Here is a 16,418-nt window from a genome sequence, read left to right as displayed (position 1 = left end):
ATTCAGCCATGTTCCACTCTTCATAACCCCATTTAGGGTTTCCTTGACAAAGATACTAGACTGGTTTCCTATTTCCTTCACCAATTCATTTTATAGATGAGGAAATTGAGGCAGACAGAGTTAAGTGACTTGCCCAGGGTCACATAACTAGTAAATGTCTGAGGCTGGATTTGAACTTAGGAAGGTGAGTCTTCCTGACTTTCAGGCCTTTCACTCTATCTGTTTTGCCAACTAGCTGCCCCTAGCTTGTTCTTAGATTGTGTCAAATTAATCCCCTCATCCTCAACAGCAGTCAACATTTATTGACATTGTAAAAGGTGTAAGACAGGCTGGCGCCTGTCCTCAAAGACTTAACAATCCAACTGGGAAACAGAGACTTGCTGCTCTATTTTGATAAATGCATGATCTCATTAATACAGGTACCCCATCCAGTGAGGAAAACAGCAACTTAATCTTGCCCTTTCATTTTATATGGTAGAGAATAAATTTGAACTCAAGACCTCTTGACTCCACACCCACTTTATTGTGCTGATAATTCAGATAAATTAAAAGGCAGAATTAGGGTCATGAATCTTTATTGCTTGATGGACCCTGAAAAATGGGTAAAACAGGCAATGCTGGGTCTGACTGGAGCTAGGCAGCACTTCTCAGAATCACTGAACTGAAGAATTATTTTTTTTCCAACCCTTCCCTTCCATCTTAGAATCAATACTGGCATAATAATACTGGTAGAAGGCAGAAGAGTGGTAAAGGCTAGGCAATGGGGGTTAAGTGACTTGCCCAGGGTCACACAGCTAGCAAGTATCTGAGGCCAGATTTTAACTCAGGAACTCCCATCTCTGGGCCTGGCTCTTAATCCACCGAGCCACTCAGCTGCCCCCTGAACTGAAGAATTAGAGGGGACCTCAAAAGTCATCTGGTCCAACCCAAATCGGGAAAGGAGCTATTCCTGGACCTAGAGTCATGTAGTTTCAGTTAAAAGACCTCCAAAGAGGGGGAACCTCAAACCTCCCACCTCCCAGGGCAGACCATTTCGCCCTAGGGAAGCTCTGATTGTCATGACCTTTTTTCCTTTCTTCCTGACATCAAGTCTAAATTTGCCCCTTTGTAACTTCTACCCATTGGCCCTGGCTCTGCCTCATGCAGCCAAACAGAACGTCTAATTGCTAGCTACCTAGTTTCTGTGACATGCCAGCAAGTGACTAGAGAGGAGATGGCACTGGATTCCTTCTCCTAATGAATAATGGGGCTATAGGGGTGAAGTTCCACCACCACCCCTCCTGTGGGTTTCTCCAGAGCCCCAAACCTCTGTATGTTCACCCCTTCTGCTCCATCTCTATAGCGACACTGATTTGGGGCCCTTTGCCCACCACTCCCCCTGCCTTCTTCCCTGCCTTGGAAATGACCAAGTTAGCCCAGGAGTGCTTCCTACCCTGCTAAGCCCCTGGGCTTTCCAGTGCTTCCCGACACTGGTGCATCCCAATGGATCTCCCTAGCTGTAATTAATCGGTTGCATCTGCTCCCTTACCCCAGGGCGGCTTCATGGCACAGTTCCCTCCCAACCGTTCAATTAGCTTCTGTAAGAATCAAAAATGGGGGCGAGCGGAGCTCCATGTCGGCTGTTTTCCAGGTCAGGTCACCCACGGAGGAAAACAAACTTGACAGGGTCTGGCAGTGGAAGGCACTTGGCTTGAATGCCCAAGGCTCCGGGCTTGGCAAGAACTGGATTTCTGCAGGCTGGTTGGGTTTCAGGAGGCGGGTACTAGGGAGTCCAAACCACAGGGCCCAATCTCACATGTACCATGACACGACTGTGGGCTGACTAGATCCTGGCACCCTAGAGGAGGCCCTTAGCTCACTCTCCTGGCTTCCTTCTAGAGGGTTTGACCTACACATGCTGACACAGCACCTTCCCCCTACCGGCTCCTTCAAGAGGCCAAACTTGGAATGAACTAATGGAATAAAGGATGACATGGGCTCATGACTTGGGGTTGTGCTAATACGCCTGGCCACATGCACCAAGGAGATGGTCTAGAATCATAATAGTAATAACAACTAATATTTATTGTTTTAACCTTGTGCGTGATGGTGCAAATATTTTAACTCACTCACATTATACAGATGAGGAAACTGAGGTATAGAGAGCTTTAGGGACTTGCCCCTGGTCACACAGCTAATAAAGGTATGAACTATGATTCAAATTTAGCTCTTCTGACTCCAAATCCATCTATATTTTTTCTTTCTACTATACAATAATGCCTTTCTTATGGCTCTGGAAAGAAATGTAAAAGCAACGCAGTCCAGTCTACTCATTTTGCAAGTGAGGAGACTGAGGCCTGAGGTCTACAGATTTATTGACTCATGGGATTTAGAAATAGAAAAGATCTTAGAAATATATTTGGGTCAGATGAAAAATGAGAAGGGAAATGATTTGCCCAAGGTCACTCAGCTACTTAGTGGCACAGACAGGGCTTTGAGATATAAATTCAGTAGTTCTATGAAGCATCTCCTTAAAAGATAAAAACAAGCCCCCAAATCCTTCCTCTATCAGAGTGTTGATTTATGAAATTATTCTAAGAAGAAACAAAGCATGTCATTTCAAAAGAACATTACTGGCTTAAAATGCAAATTCCCTGAGAGAGGTAACGAGATGGCTCGATTGATATTTGGATATCTGTGAATATTTTGGAGATCTGTGAATATTCTTGTTGTACTCTCTCTAGCGACACAAACCTAGAAACTCATCCACACCTGCCTAGCTTGTGCAGTTCCTGTTTATACTGTCCTATACATCTACTACAGGGGCTCCCTTCAATGGTCAGAGGTCTTCCTCATTTTGTGAACACCCAAGGAATACATAGATTGTTCATTGGTTATGAACTCATGCTAAAGTTTAAATGATTGATTTCTGATCCTTTCTGGAAACCAGTTTTGATGAGGGAGAAAGAGGCTAGAAGGGTACCAGAATTTTGAAAAGGGGAAGCACATAGGAAAAGGGCAAAGAAAGGAACAAGTCCAGAAAGAAAGAAAATGTAAGAAAAAGAAGATGAGCTTGGCCTACTGCATCATTTAAACACATTCCCTATATTCTGCATTAGTCAGGTTTTTATGTTGCAATGAATGGTCACTATTGCTTAGCCTCATGGGGCAGAACTAAGACCACTAAATTGAAGCTGTATAATAGAAAATACTGATTCCATAGAAGGAAAGGCTTCCAAATGCCTTGAGCTATCCCAAAGTAGAATATGTTGCCTCCAGAGGTGGCAGATTGCAATCACTGAAAGTCTTCAAGCTGTGGCTCGATGGCTATGTAGGGATGTAGAGACCAGGATTCAAATATTAATTGGACGATATGACCTCTGAGGTCCCTTCCCAATCTATGATTTTATGAAAAGGATTCATAGAGCTATAAATTGGGGAACGGGTAAAGAAATTGCAGTATTATGTTATAAGAAATAATATACCCAAATAAAGAGAAACATGAAAGGTTTAGAAAAGTGGATAGAAATCTCGAGTCAGGAAGACCTGGGTTCAAATCTGATCTTAGACACATACTAGTTGTGTGACCCTGAGCAAGTCACTTAACCTCTGTCTTTCAGTTTCCTCTTCTGTAAAAGAAATAGTATTTTAGAACTACCTCCCATGCTCAGGAATCATCTCCTCTATATTCCAAACCAGAGGATTGGACTCTCTTGACATTCATTGGAATATTTAAAAACATAACCCTTATCTTATGTCTCAGAATCAATTCTAAGTATCAGTTCCAAGAGAGAAAAGTGGAAGGGCTAGGCAATGGGCATTAAGTGACTTGCCCAGAGTCACCTAAAGTGTCTGAGACCAGACTTCTGTCTCCAGTTTGGTTCTCTATCCACTGTGCCACTTAGTTACCCCAAAACATCACTTCTTGATTGCCCAAGACACCAACTGCTAGGGCTCCTCCTCCCTAAACCTCCCAGTATGCATTTTGTATGTTTTTTTTATTATTATTTTAAAACCCTCACCTTCCATCTTGGAGTCAATACTGTGTATTGGCTCCAATGCAGAAAGAATGGTAAGAGCTAGGCAATGGAGGTTAAGTGACTTGCCCAGGGCACACAGCTGGGATGTGTCTGAGGTAAGATTTGAACCTAGGACCTCCCATCTCTAGGCCTGGCTCTCAATCCACTGAGCCACCCAGCTATTCACACATGTATGTGTTGTCTTCCCAAATGGAATGTAAGTTCTTTGAGGGCCAGGACCATCCAGTCTTGCCTCTGGGGCCACAGTGGCTAACACTCACTATGTACTTAATAAATGCCTTTTAATTGAAAGACTGAGTGACTTGCCTGGGAGTAGGGAAGTATTATTCCCATTTCATACTCCTTCTTGCCAGTTTCATGGGGTCTCCTGGCAGTTGAATAGCTGCCCTTCCTCACTCCAAAGGGCCCTCTGACATACCAGACCTGAATCACACAAATGCCATCCAGGTTGGATATCCCTTCTCTGGCTCTGCCTTGTTTTTTCTCTTGGATAAAATTGATATCTTTTCTGCTCTCCATTCCATTCTTCCCTCTTACTACCCTCAGACACTTTGCCATTTGCCTCCCAGGAATAGCAGTGTGAGTGACAAGACCAGAATGGGTTTACATCCTTTTCTGAATCCATCAGTTGTCTGAAAATGCAAGTCAAGGCTATGCTCCAGGATTTAATATTACCAAAATGTATACGTGTCAACTCTATGTGGACCTCTGTGCTAGGCATAGAGGATCCATAGCCAGATTTTTCTGTCGCGTGTAGATAAGAGATAAGACGTGTACCCAAATAAACGTAATACAAGATGGAGTGGGATAGAACAAAGGAGAGATTCAACAGAAGGAACAAGAAAAGACTTGGGAGGGTTATGTGATCACACTCTACAAACACTGTGAGTCCCATGAGACCTTATTTAACCTTTGATGTCATAAGCACTGTTGCTCATCCGAGGATCACCCTCACCCCTTGCAAAGAAGAGAGGTGGAGTTATCTGCTCATATACCTTCTTTGGGGCAAAGCTTGGTCATTACAATTGTACCATCCAATTTCTTTTTTTTTTTAAACCCTTACCTTCCATCATGGAGTCAATACTATATATTGGTTCCAAGGCAGAAGAGTGGAAAGGGCTAGGCAATGGGGGTTAAGTGACTTACCCAGGGTCACACAGCTGGGAAGTGTCTGAAGCCATATTTGAAACTAGGACTTTCCATCTCTATGTCTGGTTCTCAATCCACTGAGCTACCCAGCTTCCCCCTGCACCATCCAATTTCAACTGTTTTGTGTCTATTATTTTTCAGACTCCTTTTCTTATCTTTACATCAGTTCATATAAATAATAACAACTAGCATTTACTTAGTGTTTTAAGGTTTGCAAAACACCTAGTAGATATTCTCATTTGATCCTCCCAACAACCATGATGTCAATGCAGAAGTCAAGGGGATGTCCACGCTCTTTTCAATTCAGCAAACATTTATTGAGCATCTCCTGGCTGCAAGGTCCTGTTCAAGGTCTTGAGGATACAAAGATGAAAAATGTCATGGTCCCTGCACTCAGGGAGCTTGCAATCTGCTCAAGGCACATAAATAACTGCAATATAGGTTAGAATGTGGCAAGTGCATAAAGAAGGTATAATATGCTAGAGATTCAAGAAGGAACAGAAAGATCATTCCTGCCTAGGAAGATAGGGGAGCCTTCACTTGGGGATGAGGAGGGGCAAGGGAGGCACTTCTCCTGGGCCCCGAAGGATTGGCAGGATTTTAAAATACAGGAAGAGGTAGGAAGAACATTGCAGGCATGGGAATTAACTTAGGGCAGCAATGACGAACCCCACAAGAGAAGGGAGGAAGGGTCCCCATTGGGCTGCTGGGCAGAGGGGCAGGTGATGTGAAAAAATGTCAGAGAGGGGGAAGGGAACTACTCCGCCCTAATCCCTCTGCCTTTCTAGTAACAAACTCTGGAGGGGGAGGGGTGGTCAAGTGCCCACAGAGAGAAACTCTGTGTACCATCTTTGGTACCCATGCAGGAGGTTCACCATCATGAAGGAGAAGTGTAAAATCAGTGGAGAAATATATGTGAAATGCTGTCGTTCAATCATTTTTCAATTATATGCCACTTTTCGTGATTCCATTTGGCATTTTCTTGCCAAAGTTACTGGAGTGGTTTGCCATTTCCTTCTCCAGCTCATTTTACAGAGGAGAAAACTGAGGCAAACAGGATTAAGTGATTTACTCAGGGTCCCACAATTAGTAAGTGTCTGAGATCAGATCTGAACTCAGGAAGATGAGTTTTCTTGTCCCAGGTCCAGTACTCTGTCCACTGCAGCACCTAGCAGCCCTGTCTGAGGTACCCACAAGAGCTTTAAATAGAGAACTTTAAGTCAAGTCTAAGAAGTTTGAACTTTCCCTGTAGTTCTCACAGATAGCTATTCAGAATTACTGAAGATTATTTAACAGAGGAATGACCTGACCAAAGTTATGCATTAAGAAAATCATTCAAGCAGTGATAGGCATTGCATAGGACTGTCATCTCCAATCCCCAAGTCCCATCATTGCTGAGCCTTGGTGCTGATGATTTTTTAGATCTGGAGGAGATGGTATGTGGTTTGAACTGCTACTTGTCCTACATGATGTAATAAAGACCTGGAGCTGGGGCAGCTAGGTGGCTCAGTGGATAGAGAGCCAGGCTTAGAGACAGGAGGTACTGGGTTTAAATTTGACCTTAGACACTTCCCAGCTGTGTGACCTTGGGCAAGTCACTTGACTCCAGTTGCCTAGCCCTTAGCAATCTTCTGCCCTGAAACTGACATTTAGTATCCATTACTAAATGGAAAGGGTTTTAAAAAAAAACTGGGACCCAGGTTCCTTCACAGAGAATCCACTTTGACCAGCTCCCTTTGTTCTTTAGGGTTTCTAGGAACTCAGCTGTTAATTCTTTTCCCAGTAGTCACCTTCCCCCTTCTCCAACTCCAGTCATAGAATCATAGTCATCATAGATGCATGCAGATAATAGTAACAGACTTGAGATTTGAACCTGGCCTTCTGATTTCAAAGTCAGTGCTCTTTTCACTCTGTCATGCTGCTTTCAAACCATTCTCCTCTAGGTGGACCCACTTAAGGAAAGGGAGAAACCTGAACTGCTATGCTGAAGCCAACTCTCACTGCCTTATGAGGGTCCACTGTTATACTTTCAGTTTGAGTGATGCTACAAATCACAGCTTGATTAATTGTGTTGTGGATTGTCTAGACTTAAAGTGATGGAGACAATGTTAATAATGCAGATTAAATGTAAAAATTCATTGTGCATGCCTTCTTTTTTCTTCTAGAGAGCCAATTATTAAATATTTACTAGTACACCTCTAGGTAGACCCCTCTGACCTTGCCCTGTGTATGGGTGAATTTGTGTTTCCTCCAATTGGATTCCTTCAAAGTTATGTTGAAATAAGACTTGCATAAATCAAATTAAATTTTAAAATTTCTAGGGCAGTTAGTTATTTAAAGGAACCCTGTGGTGAATCGTCTCGAAAATCAAACAATTATCCCCTAATTTCCATTTTTTAAAAAGCAAGATGTTCACATTTCTGCCTTATTTAAAGTGAGGTACACCTATAAAATGTTTCACTGAATACTTGAGTGGCTTGCCATCTGTGTCTCCTGGTAAGAAATGTGCTCCAGGTACCCATGGCATGGTCCACAGAATCCTAGAGTCTATTATGCACTCCAAATTCTATGGAAATGGGGAAACACCTGGCTTGGTGATTTCTTGGGGGAAATGGCTGACCCGAGTTCATTCTCCTAAGAGCTGACATCTAGGTTAGAAGGTACTTGGCAAGGCTTTGTATTCTCTGCCTCTACCTCTCTCCTGATCTGATGCCCCCCTGGCAAAGCTGTATCACTCTCAGCTAATCATTGAATAAACTAAGGTCCTCATGTCTAAGCACCAGATACAGGATTATGCTGCTAAGCTGTCCTACAATAACAAACCACTCAAGAAAATGAGGGCTGTGGACTATCCTACAGTAAATAACAAACCGGTCAGCCTACCCTAGTGCGAAAGGCACTGGATTTGGAGTCAGGAGACCTTGGTTCAAATCCTATCTGTGCCACTATGTCTTCTTTATGGAAGTACTTCATTTTTCCAGGTCTCAGTTTCCTCATCTGTAAAATAAAGGGGAAAGAGAGAGAAATGATCTCTAAGGTTCCTTCCACTTATAAATCCTGGATTGTTGAGAATTATCTATGCACTGCCTATAAAAATATTTTCCATGCTTTATCCTACAATAATAAAAACAAACCAAGACTCTGACAAACCACTACCCCCAAAGCACGAGCTCTGAAAACTTAACATCCAGGGCTACCCCACCCCCTGCAGTCACTTGCCAGTGCCCCAGAGTGACCCCATAATAAAATCACAATTCCTTACCCTACCTGCAGGAAGAAAATATTTTTAGTTCCCAGAAATATTTCATTTTTCAGCTTCTCTGAAAGGTTGTAATTAACCACAGCAAGGCAAAGACTATTTTTTTTTAACCGAGAGAATATAAGACAGAGGCTGGAGGGAGAGGGGGGAGGGAAGAAGAGTACCGCATCTGTAGGGGGGGAGGGGGCTAGGGGCTGAAGGGACCCAAGGGCTGAAGAAAGTTATTTCCTGAGCTCCTCAATAGAGAGCCAGTGGCAAATGGCAACTGTGAGACTAATGATGTTCTCCTGCAGTGGCAACCCTCCGGAGCCCCCCTCCCAGTGACCCACTAACGAGGCTCCAGCTCCCAGAGCCCATGGGGCCTGAGGCACCTGGAGCTAGGGGTGGGAGGATGGAGGAGAGGGAAGAAGGGGTAACCCAATTGTCACTGGGTATTTTTAGAACCCCTAAAGGCAGATAGGTGGCCAATGGCCGCAGGTTATTACTAGCAGCTCCTTCCCCTCCCCTGCTCTCCTCAGACCCCCAAAGTAGAGAAGGCTTAAAGATACTCAGCAAGCCCTCCTTTGCATCTTTACTATCCATCCATTTTTTAATTCATAAGGTAGAATGATTTATTCCCAGGGAAAAAGTCACACTATTGACAAAGTGGCCTGTGGAAAATGGGCCCACTGTCAAGAAGTGACCCAGCTGGGGCAGAGGTAAGTAATGCCATCTGAACCTGAACCCTCAATTTGGTGGCAACAGGTCAAGACTCTGCCACTCACATGTTAAACCCAAAACCCCAAGACTTCTTGACAATTAGGAAAACACTTGGTGGTACGTCTTCCCAGACATGGAAGGGAGAAAGGATCTGAGGCAGCTAAGTTACACAGTGAAATGAGTGCTAGATTTGACATCACGAAGACCAGAGTTCAAATCCTGTCTCAGGTTGTTTTATACCTTCTATCTTTGTATTAATTCTAAGACGGAAGAGAGGCAAGGGCAAGCAGTGATGGGCAAATGTTTTAAAGAGGGGGCCAAAGGAAAGGAAATGCTCATCTGTCAGTCTGTTTCTAAGGCAACTCTTTCGAAGTTTCATTGTATCATCATTCATCCTGCTCATTGTATTCGTCGGATTAGGAATAATGTCTAGGCCAGATAGAACATTTCTGGGGCCTGCATCTGGCCCACAGGCCATAGTTTGCCCATCACTGGGCTAGCAATTGGGGAACACAGAGCTAAGAAGTGTCTGAGACTAGATTTGAACTCAGATCCTCCTGATTCCAGGCCTGAGCTCTATCCATTATGCTACCTAGCTGCCCTTGTTTTAGTTTTCTCTTTTGTAAAATGGTTATAATAATAGCACCTACCTCACAGGGTTGTTGTAAGGACAAAATGAGATATTATACAAGGCTTGGCCAACCTTAAAATGCCATATGAATGTTAGCTATTATTATTATTAGCAATAATAATTTGGCCAGTCTTGTAGGCTCTGCCACCATCATCTCTCTGCCCATAATCTCCCAGCTTCTGGGAGAGAGACCTGGTTATGCCTGCAAGCTATATACACCCCTGCTAACCCCACCCTGCAGCTCAGAGGATCCCAGTGGTGCCCACAATATGGTGGCACTTATAAATTCATAGGCCTAAGGAAAGGGTTCTAGTCAATATGTTACCTAAAACATGTTCAAGGAAAGCAACTAGTTATCCAGGAGACCTGAGGTCTAGTCTCAGCTTGGCATTTTGCCAGGAGACCTTGGATGAGTCACTCTCTCCAATCAATCAACAAACATTTATTAAATACTTACTATGTGTCAAGCATAGTGCTAAGCCCTGAGGATAAAAAGTAAAACAAAACCAGTTGATACAGTAAACCCTTGTAATAGTGTTTCAGCATTCTAGACCTGAAGTCTCCCACCTTTCTGGAGAAAGTATGTTTCACTGATCAATATTTCTTCATTCTGCTTTGTTCCATACACAGTGAAATAAGTCTAGGTTCCTTATTACATGACAGACTGCATTCAAGAAGCCTACATTTTGACAAATGGAGGAAAAGGGAAGAAATGAGGGATAGAACAGATCATCTCTCAGATCCCTTTCAACTCTTAAGATTCTTTGATTCTAGAAGTAGATCTGCTTGGGAAAATCTTTCCTTTATACTTATTTATTAAATACTGACTATGTATGTATGAGACAGGGTGGCGAGGTGGCACAGTAGATAGAGTGCCTGGCCTGGAGTCAGGAAGACTCATCTTCCCGAGTTCAAATCTGCCCTCAGATACTTATTAGCTGTATGACCCTCGGCAACTCACTTAACCCTATTTGCCTCAGTTTCTTCATCTGTCAAATGAGCTGGAGAAGGAAATGGCAAACCACTGCAGTGACTTTGCCAAGAAAACCCAAATGAAGTCAGGGAGAGTCAGATGCGACTAAAAAACAATTAATCAAATGTGTGGGTCACTGAATTGAGAAATACAAAGCTTTCTAGGTTGGGAATTCCTACTTTCAGGAAACGAGTTTTGGGGGAAAGATAGGAGATGTACTCAGAAAATGACAACATAAGGCAACATATGATGATGAACTTAGCCAGGCCAAGTACTGTGGAAGAAAGCAAGTCCTTTTTCAAACCCAGCCTCGGCAGCATATTTTACTGGCTGTGTCAGCCTGGACAAATAAATCACTAAGATCCTCTGAGTCATAATTCTCCTCATCGACAAAATGAGGGAGTTAAACTCGGTTGCCTTTAAGGTCTCATCCAGCTGGAAATCTATGATCCCATAAGTACAGAGGAAGAGAGATCACTCCCAGCTGGTGTGATAAGTAATGCTTTCGTGAAGAAGGTAGCATTGAAGATTCCCCATGTGTGCGATAGAGATCATCAGCCCATTTCTTGCATCTTGGCCAGAACTAGGAAGCTTGAAAAGTGACTGACATGCAACTGGAGCCTGAGGTCCCTATTCACTGCCATAGAATCATACTCTTCCTAAGTGGAAAGGAAGCTTAGAGACCTTCTTGTCCAATCTGCTCATTTTACAGATGAGGAAATTGAGACCTAAAGAGGTTGTTCGAGTTCACATAAGTAGTAAGTGGCAGAATCAGGGTCTGACCTCATGTTTTCTCACTCTAAATCCAATATGCTTCATATCATATCCTATTGGATAGGTGCTGCTATGCCATACTTATTTGATGTCCTCAATATCTAGCTCAGTACTGAGGATGTAGTAGCCTTGAACACCTTCAGGAATGAATGGGGGAATAAATCAAAGAAGCCAGGGGGCAGCTGGGTGGCTCATTAGCTTGAGAGCCAGGCCCATAGATGGGAGGTCCTGCGTTCAAATCTAGCCTCAGATACTTCCAAGCTGTGTGACCCTGCACAAGTCACTTAACCCCCATCACCTAGCCCTCACCATCTTTCTGCCTTAGAGTCAATACATAGTAATCGAAAGTAAATGTTAAAAAAAAAATCAAGGAAGCCAGAATTCTGTTGGAGAAAAAGCACTGGAGTTTGGAGTAAGATTTTCTGCTCCCAAATCTAGTTTCCTGTCTACCACACCAAATTACCCACACTCAGATTATTCTAGGACTCTCAGGATATGAATGTATTCAATGTTATCCATTGGGCCTAAAATTTGCATTAACTGGAGGATTTCATTTACCTTCAGGGAGCAGCACACAACCCAGGAAGAATCTGACAACATAGCCCTTGCTCTTTCTATTGCCCGAGTCTGTTGTAAATGGAAAAATGGGATACTGTGAACTCTCAGTTATATTGATAATGGGGCAATTGGAGAACAATGGCAGGAATGGCAAATTCAGAATCAGGAGATCAAATTCCAGGCCTGCTACTTTTTACCTATATGACCTTGAGCATATAAGCAACTTTACTCTCTTGGGATTGGACTAGATGACCTCTCAGGTCCAGTTTCAGATCCAGGAACCTCACTTCCTTCTAATGGGTATAGAGAAAAAATCTGAAAATCATTTCTCTTTCTTTGAAATGGATTCTTTTTACAGATTTACCTCCTTCAATTAAAAAAATTGTTGATACTTTCTGTTTTTACTTCACCATCATTTCCAGATAGAGCATAATACCACACCTGTTATTAAACCCATCTTTGTAATAAAGAAAAAGTAAAGCAAAACCAATTGATACAGTAAACTCTTGCGACAGTGTTCCAACATGCTGAACCTGTCGTCCCCCACCTCTCTGGAGGAAGGTGTGTTTCACTGATCAATATTTCTCCGTTCTGCTTTCTTCCACATAGTGCAATAAGCCTGGATTCCTTATTCTACGACAGCCAGTGACAGGGCCATGGGCAGTCCCCAAAGTGAATCACACAAATGAAGTTAGCGAGAGCCAACTATCCCTGCAAGTCCTTCCCGTTCTTGAAAGGACAAGCGTTCTTGGGTGAAGGGGAAAGTAGGAGCATGAATCATGTAACCATGTTAAAAATAAATATTAATAAATGTTTAAAATTTAAAAAACAAAAACAAAAAAAAAAAGGACAAGCGTTCTTGACAATAATGTTGCTGCTGGTCACCATGGTTTACTGACCCCAACTGTTCATTCCTCTACAGATCCTGACCATGTCCGGCCCCCCTGAAGGAGGGACTCGAGTGACCATTCATGGAGTAAACCTGGGTCTAGACTTCTCTGAGATCGCCCAGCACGTGCAGGTGGCCGGGGTGCCGTGTAACCCCCTCCCTGGGGAGTACATCATTGCTGAGCAGTGAGTTTGCCCTGTTCCGACCTTACCTTCTCTTTTTTTTAAACCCTTACCTTCTATCTTAGAATCAATACTGTGTATTGGTTCCAAGGCAGAAGAGTAGTAAGAGCTAGGCAATGGGAGTGAAGTGACTTGTCCAGGGTCACACAGCTAGGAAGTGGCTGAGGTCAGATTTGAACCCAGGACCTCCCACCTCTAGGCTTGGCTCTCAATCCACTGAGCCACCCAGCTGCTCCCAACCTTATCTTCACTTCATTGGAAAAGGCACCCCTTTCAAGAACAGAGAATGAATTTGCTTTCTTCCCCTCCTAAGGTCTTCTCTGAGACCAGACTCACCCCTTTCTTCTTGTCATCAGCTGAGGGAAGGGAAAATAGTCCTATGGGAAACCCTCCCTGCATAGCCTACTTCCCTCCACCCCGCAATGGTCCTCCCCTTTGTGCCCATCCCAAAGCTAGGAGGGACCTCCAGGGTGTTCTAGTTGAAGCGACTCTCTCCTGGGACTCGTCACCTCTAAATGGTCTCCTAGTCACATTCTGCTTACAAAACTGCTTTGTGTGAGCTAGAGAGGCAGCCCCCAAACGGGAAGGCTAAGGAAAGTTTGTTTCCTGTACCTCCCCCAGCTCCCAGCTCCTCCAGGGTCCGAGGCTCCGATGCAGCCTCTCAGTCAGCACAGCCAAGACACTTTTCCCACAAACGTCAGCCCTTCAATCTCCTTCCCATCCCGCCCCTACCCTCATCTCCCTCCCTCCCAGCCCCCATTGGAATGCATCCCACATGGTGGGCTGCAGGCGACAATTTGTTTGGCGCATGGGGCTATGACAGCAGCTTAATCCGAGCAGGGCCTCCGCCGGAGCAAATTCATTTATTTCACTAAGGGAAATGTCAGCTGGAAATTGGAAAATAGGCATGTAGCGGCGGACAGGCGGACGGGGCTCCAGGAGTGACATATGTTCCAATTTGGGGTGTTCATTTGGTTGCGGCCAAGGTGGCGGGCGGTAGGCCGAGAACTGCAGGAGAAAAGGGAGGGAAGCTTCCCACCGTGGGTTTTGGGGGGGAAGGACAGTGAGGATATGCTAAATGATTCCTTTGATAAAGTCACCCCAGAACTACTGAGAACATAGTTCTAGAAGGAAAATATGGCAGCCTTGAAAAAAAAGTCCAAGGGAGCCAGGCAGTGGGGCATAGTCAGCTCATTCCTTTTCCCACTTTCTCCTGTCCTCCTCCCTCTTCTCGCTTTACAGTTGGCCATCTTGGTGGTTCTTGGCCACCAGCATTTCAAAGGTTCCAGAGTTTCCTAATCTGGCTTCCTGGATTTAGGAATCCTGAGTGTGTTAAGAGCCATCTCAGCCCAGCCTGATGTTCAAGAACACCACCAGCCATTGCTTCTCCAGGAAGAGAGGAGGTTGGAGAGACTCGTTTTTGAGAGAGAGCACTATTTGTAGGGGCTGGTGCGACTCCAGATGGGGAGAGAAAAGTGGTCAGCCTGGGGTGAGGACCTCAGGGGACCCAGGAGCTAATTAGCCCTTTCCTCAAACTCTTCTCAAAGAAGAGGACAAAACAGCGCTTAAAGGAGAGATAAATCCGGAAAGCAAGATGGGAAGGAAAAATGTAAAAGAAAAAGAAAGAAAATACATGGGCAGTATTTGAGAGCTGGATTTATTTTCAGTATGGATGACTGGAGAAAGAATGACAGGGTCAGGAGCCAAGGCCACTAGGGAAGCTCAATGCGAAGAGGGCCCTTTCTAGGGATGACAGATGCTAGGAAATAGTGTGATTCAGGGAAGAGAGCTGACTGGTGGGAGACAGAGGTCCTAGGTTCAAGTTCTGCCTCTCAAACTTCTTACCCATGTGGTCTTGGGCAAATCGCTTTAACCTCCCTGGGGTCCAGTTTTCTCCTCTATAAAATGATGGATTGGCCTCAGTGGTCTTTTCCAGTTCTAAATCCATAACCCTAACATCTAGGCAGAATTCTCAGACATGCTGACCTGAAATTTCCCTCAAATTCCAAGCACTTACCTCCAGGTTCCCCAGTCATTCACCATTAAAAAAAAAAAAAAAGGAACAGTGTGGTGGAACGTCTGAGAGGTCTCCCCAGAATAGACCCTGGGAATGTACTGCTTTTAGCTGAGGGCTCTTGATTCCCAAGTTCTGTCTTCTTCACATAGATATCACCAATGTAGCGCTAGCTCCCTGGCAAGAGAGGAAGAAACTTCATTCAGTGCTGAGAGAGAGGAGATAAAAGCAAGCTGTAAGAAACGCAGGGTCAGAGTCGGGGTCCCTCCCAGCAGCACCTCGCTGGCAATTACCCTTGAAAACCACCCTAGTCTCCTTCCTTGTTGGAGGGGCAGGCAGGAGGGATGGAGCGAGCCTTGAGGCCTAGCTGGATCCAAGCATCACTTTCCAGCAGTGCGGGGCTCATTAGAGCTCTCGAGGCTTCAAAGTTTGTTAACATCATTAGAGCCTTCATCCCGGGCAGCGAGCAGCAGGCGTGATCGTTACAGATGTCTTCGTGAGATGAATTTGGCTAGAAGGGCCCGGCGCAGGGGCCCAGGAAGTGGTGGGATTGGCGGGCTGGGTAATGACTCACCATATGCTCATGCCGTGCCATCTATCACTCAGCAATTAGGTTAATGTTGGTTAAAGGCCTGTAATCTGCACCCCATAGATCTGGGGGTGAGGGGATGGGACTGGGTAACCAGGAACTTTGGGGAGACGGCCCTCAATTTGGCTTTGGTGCCTTCCTTGCCAAGGCAGGTGCTTCAGGAAGAGGGAAGGTCAGAAGCATCTTGGAGTGTCAGATTTGGGCTCAGAGACCCTCCCCTGCTCACCCCTGCTAGCCGCCCCCTACTACCTCCAGCCCTACATGCTGGCTAAGTGCCACCTACAACCCATATACCCCGCATGAGGGGAAGGAAGAAAGCTGGCTTTGGCAAACCTCAGCACAATGAACCAGTGAGATAATGAAATTTCTACCAGATGGGGCCTGGAATTCCCACCATCAGAAATCACTTCTTTGATGGGGTGTCACCTGAATACCCCTGTTAAAATGTAAAACTTGCCTGGAAAGAAAGATATCATAAAATGATAGAACCAAGACAGTCTTGAATATAATTTAGTCGTAGGATCTAGAGTCGAAAGGGATCTCAGAAGATCTCATCAGTTTATAGATCTCCCTAGCTTATAGCAGGGCAGCTATGTGGCTCAGTGGATTGAAAGCCAAGCCTAGATGGCCTCAGACACTTCTTAGCTGTGTGACCCTGGGCAAGTCACTTAACCCCCATTGC

The 16,418-nt window shown here is 44.6% G+C and overlaps 1 protein-coding gene across 1 annotated transcript in view; it reads left to right on the top strand.

Annotated features, from left to right (window-relative positions):
- Window positions 1–16,418, top strand: part of PLXNA2 (plexin A2) — a 372,723-nt gene that overhangs the window by 304,818 nt on the left and 51,487 nt on the right. Inside the window, exon 13 of the mRNA XM_044674946.1 lies at window positions 12,985–13,136. Coding sequence (XP_044530881.1) covers window positions 12,985–13,136 — 152 coding nt within the window. The remainder of the gene's footprint in view (window positions 1–12,984; window positions 13,137–16,418) is intronic.

Source organism: Gracilinanus agilis, chromosome 4 (assembly GCF_016433145.1).
Source record: "Gracilinanus agilis isolate LMUSP501 chromosome 4, AgileGrace, whole genome shotgun sequence".
NCBI classification, from domain to species: domain Eukaryota; kingdom Metazoa; phylum Chordata; class Mammalia; order Didelphimorphia; family Didelphidae; genus Gracilinanus; species Gracilinanus agilis.
This window is presented reverse-complemented; position numbering and strand designations above follow the sequence as displayed.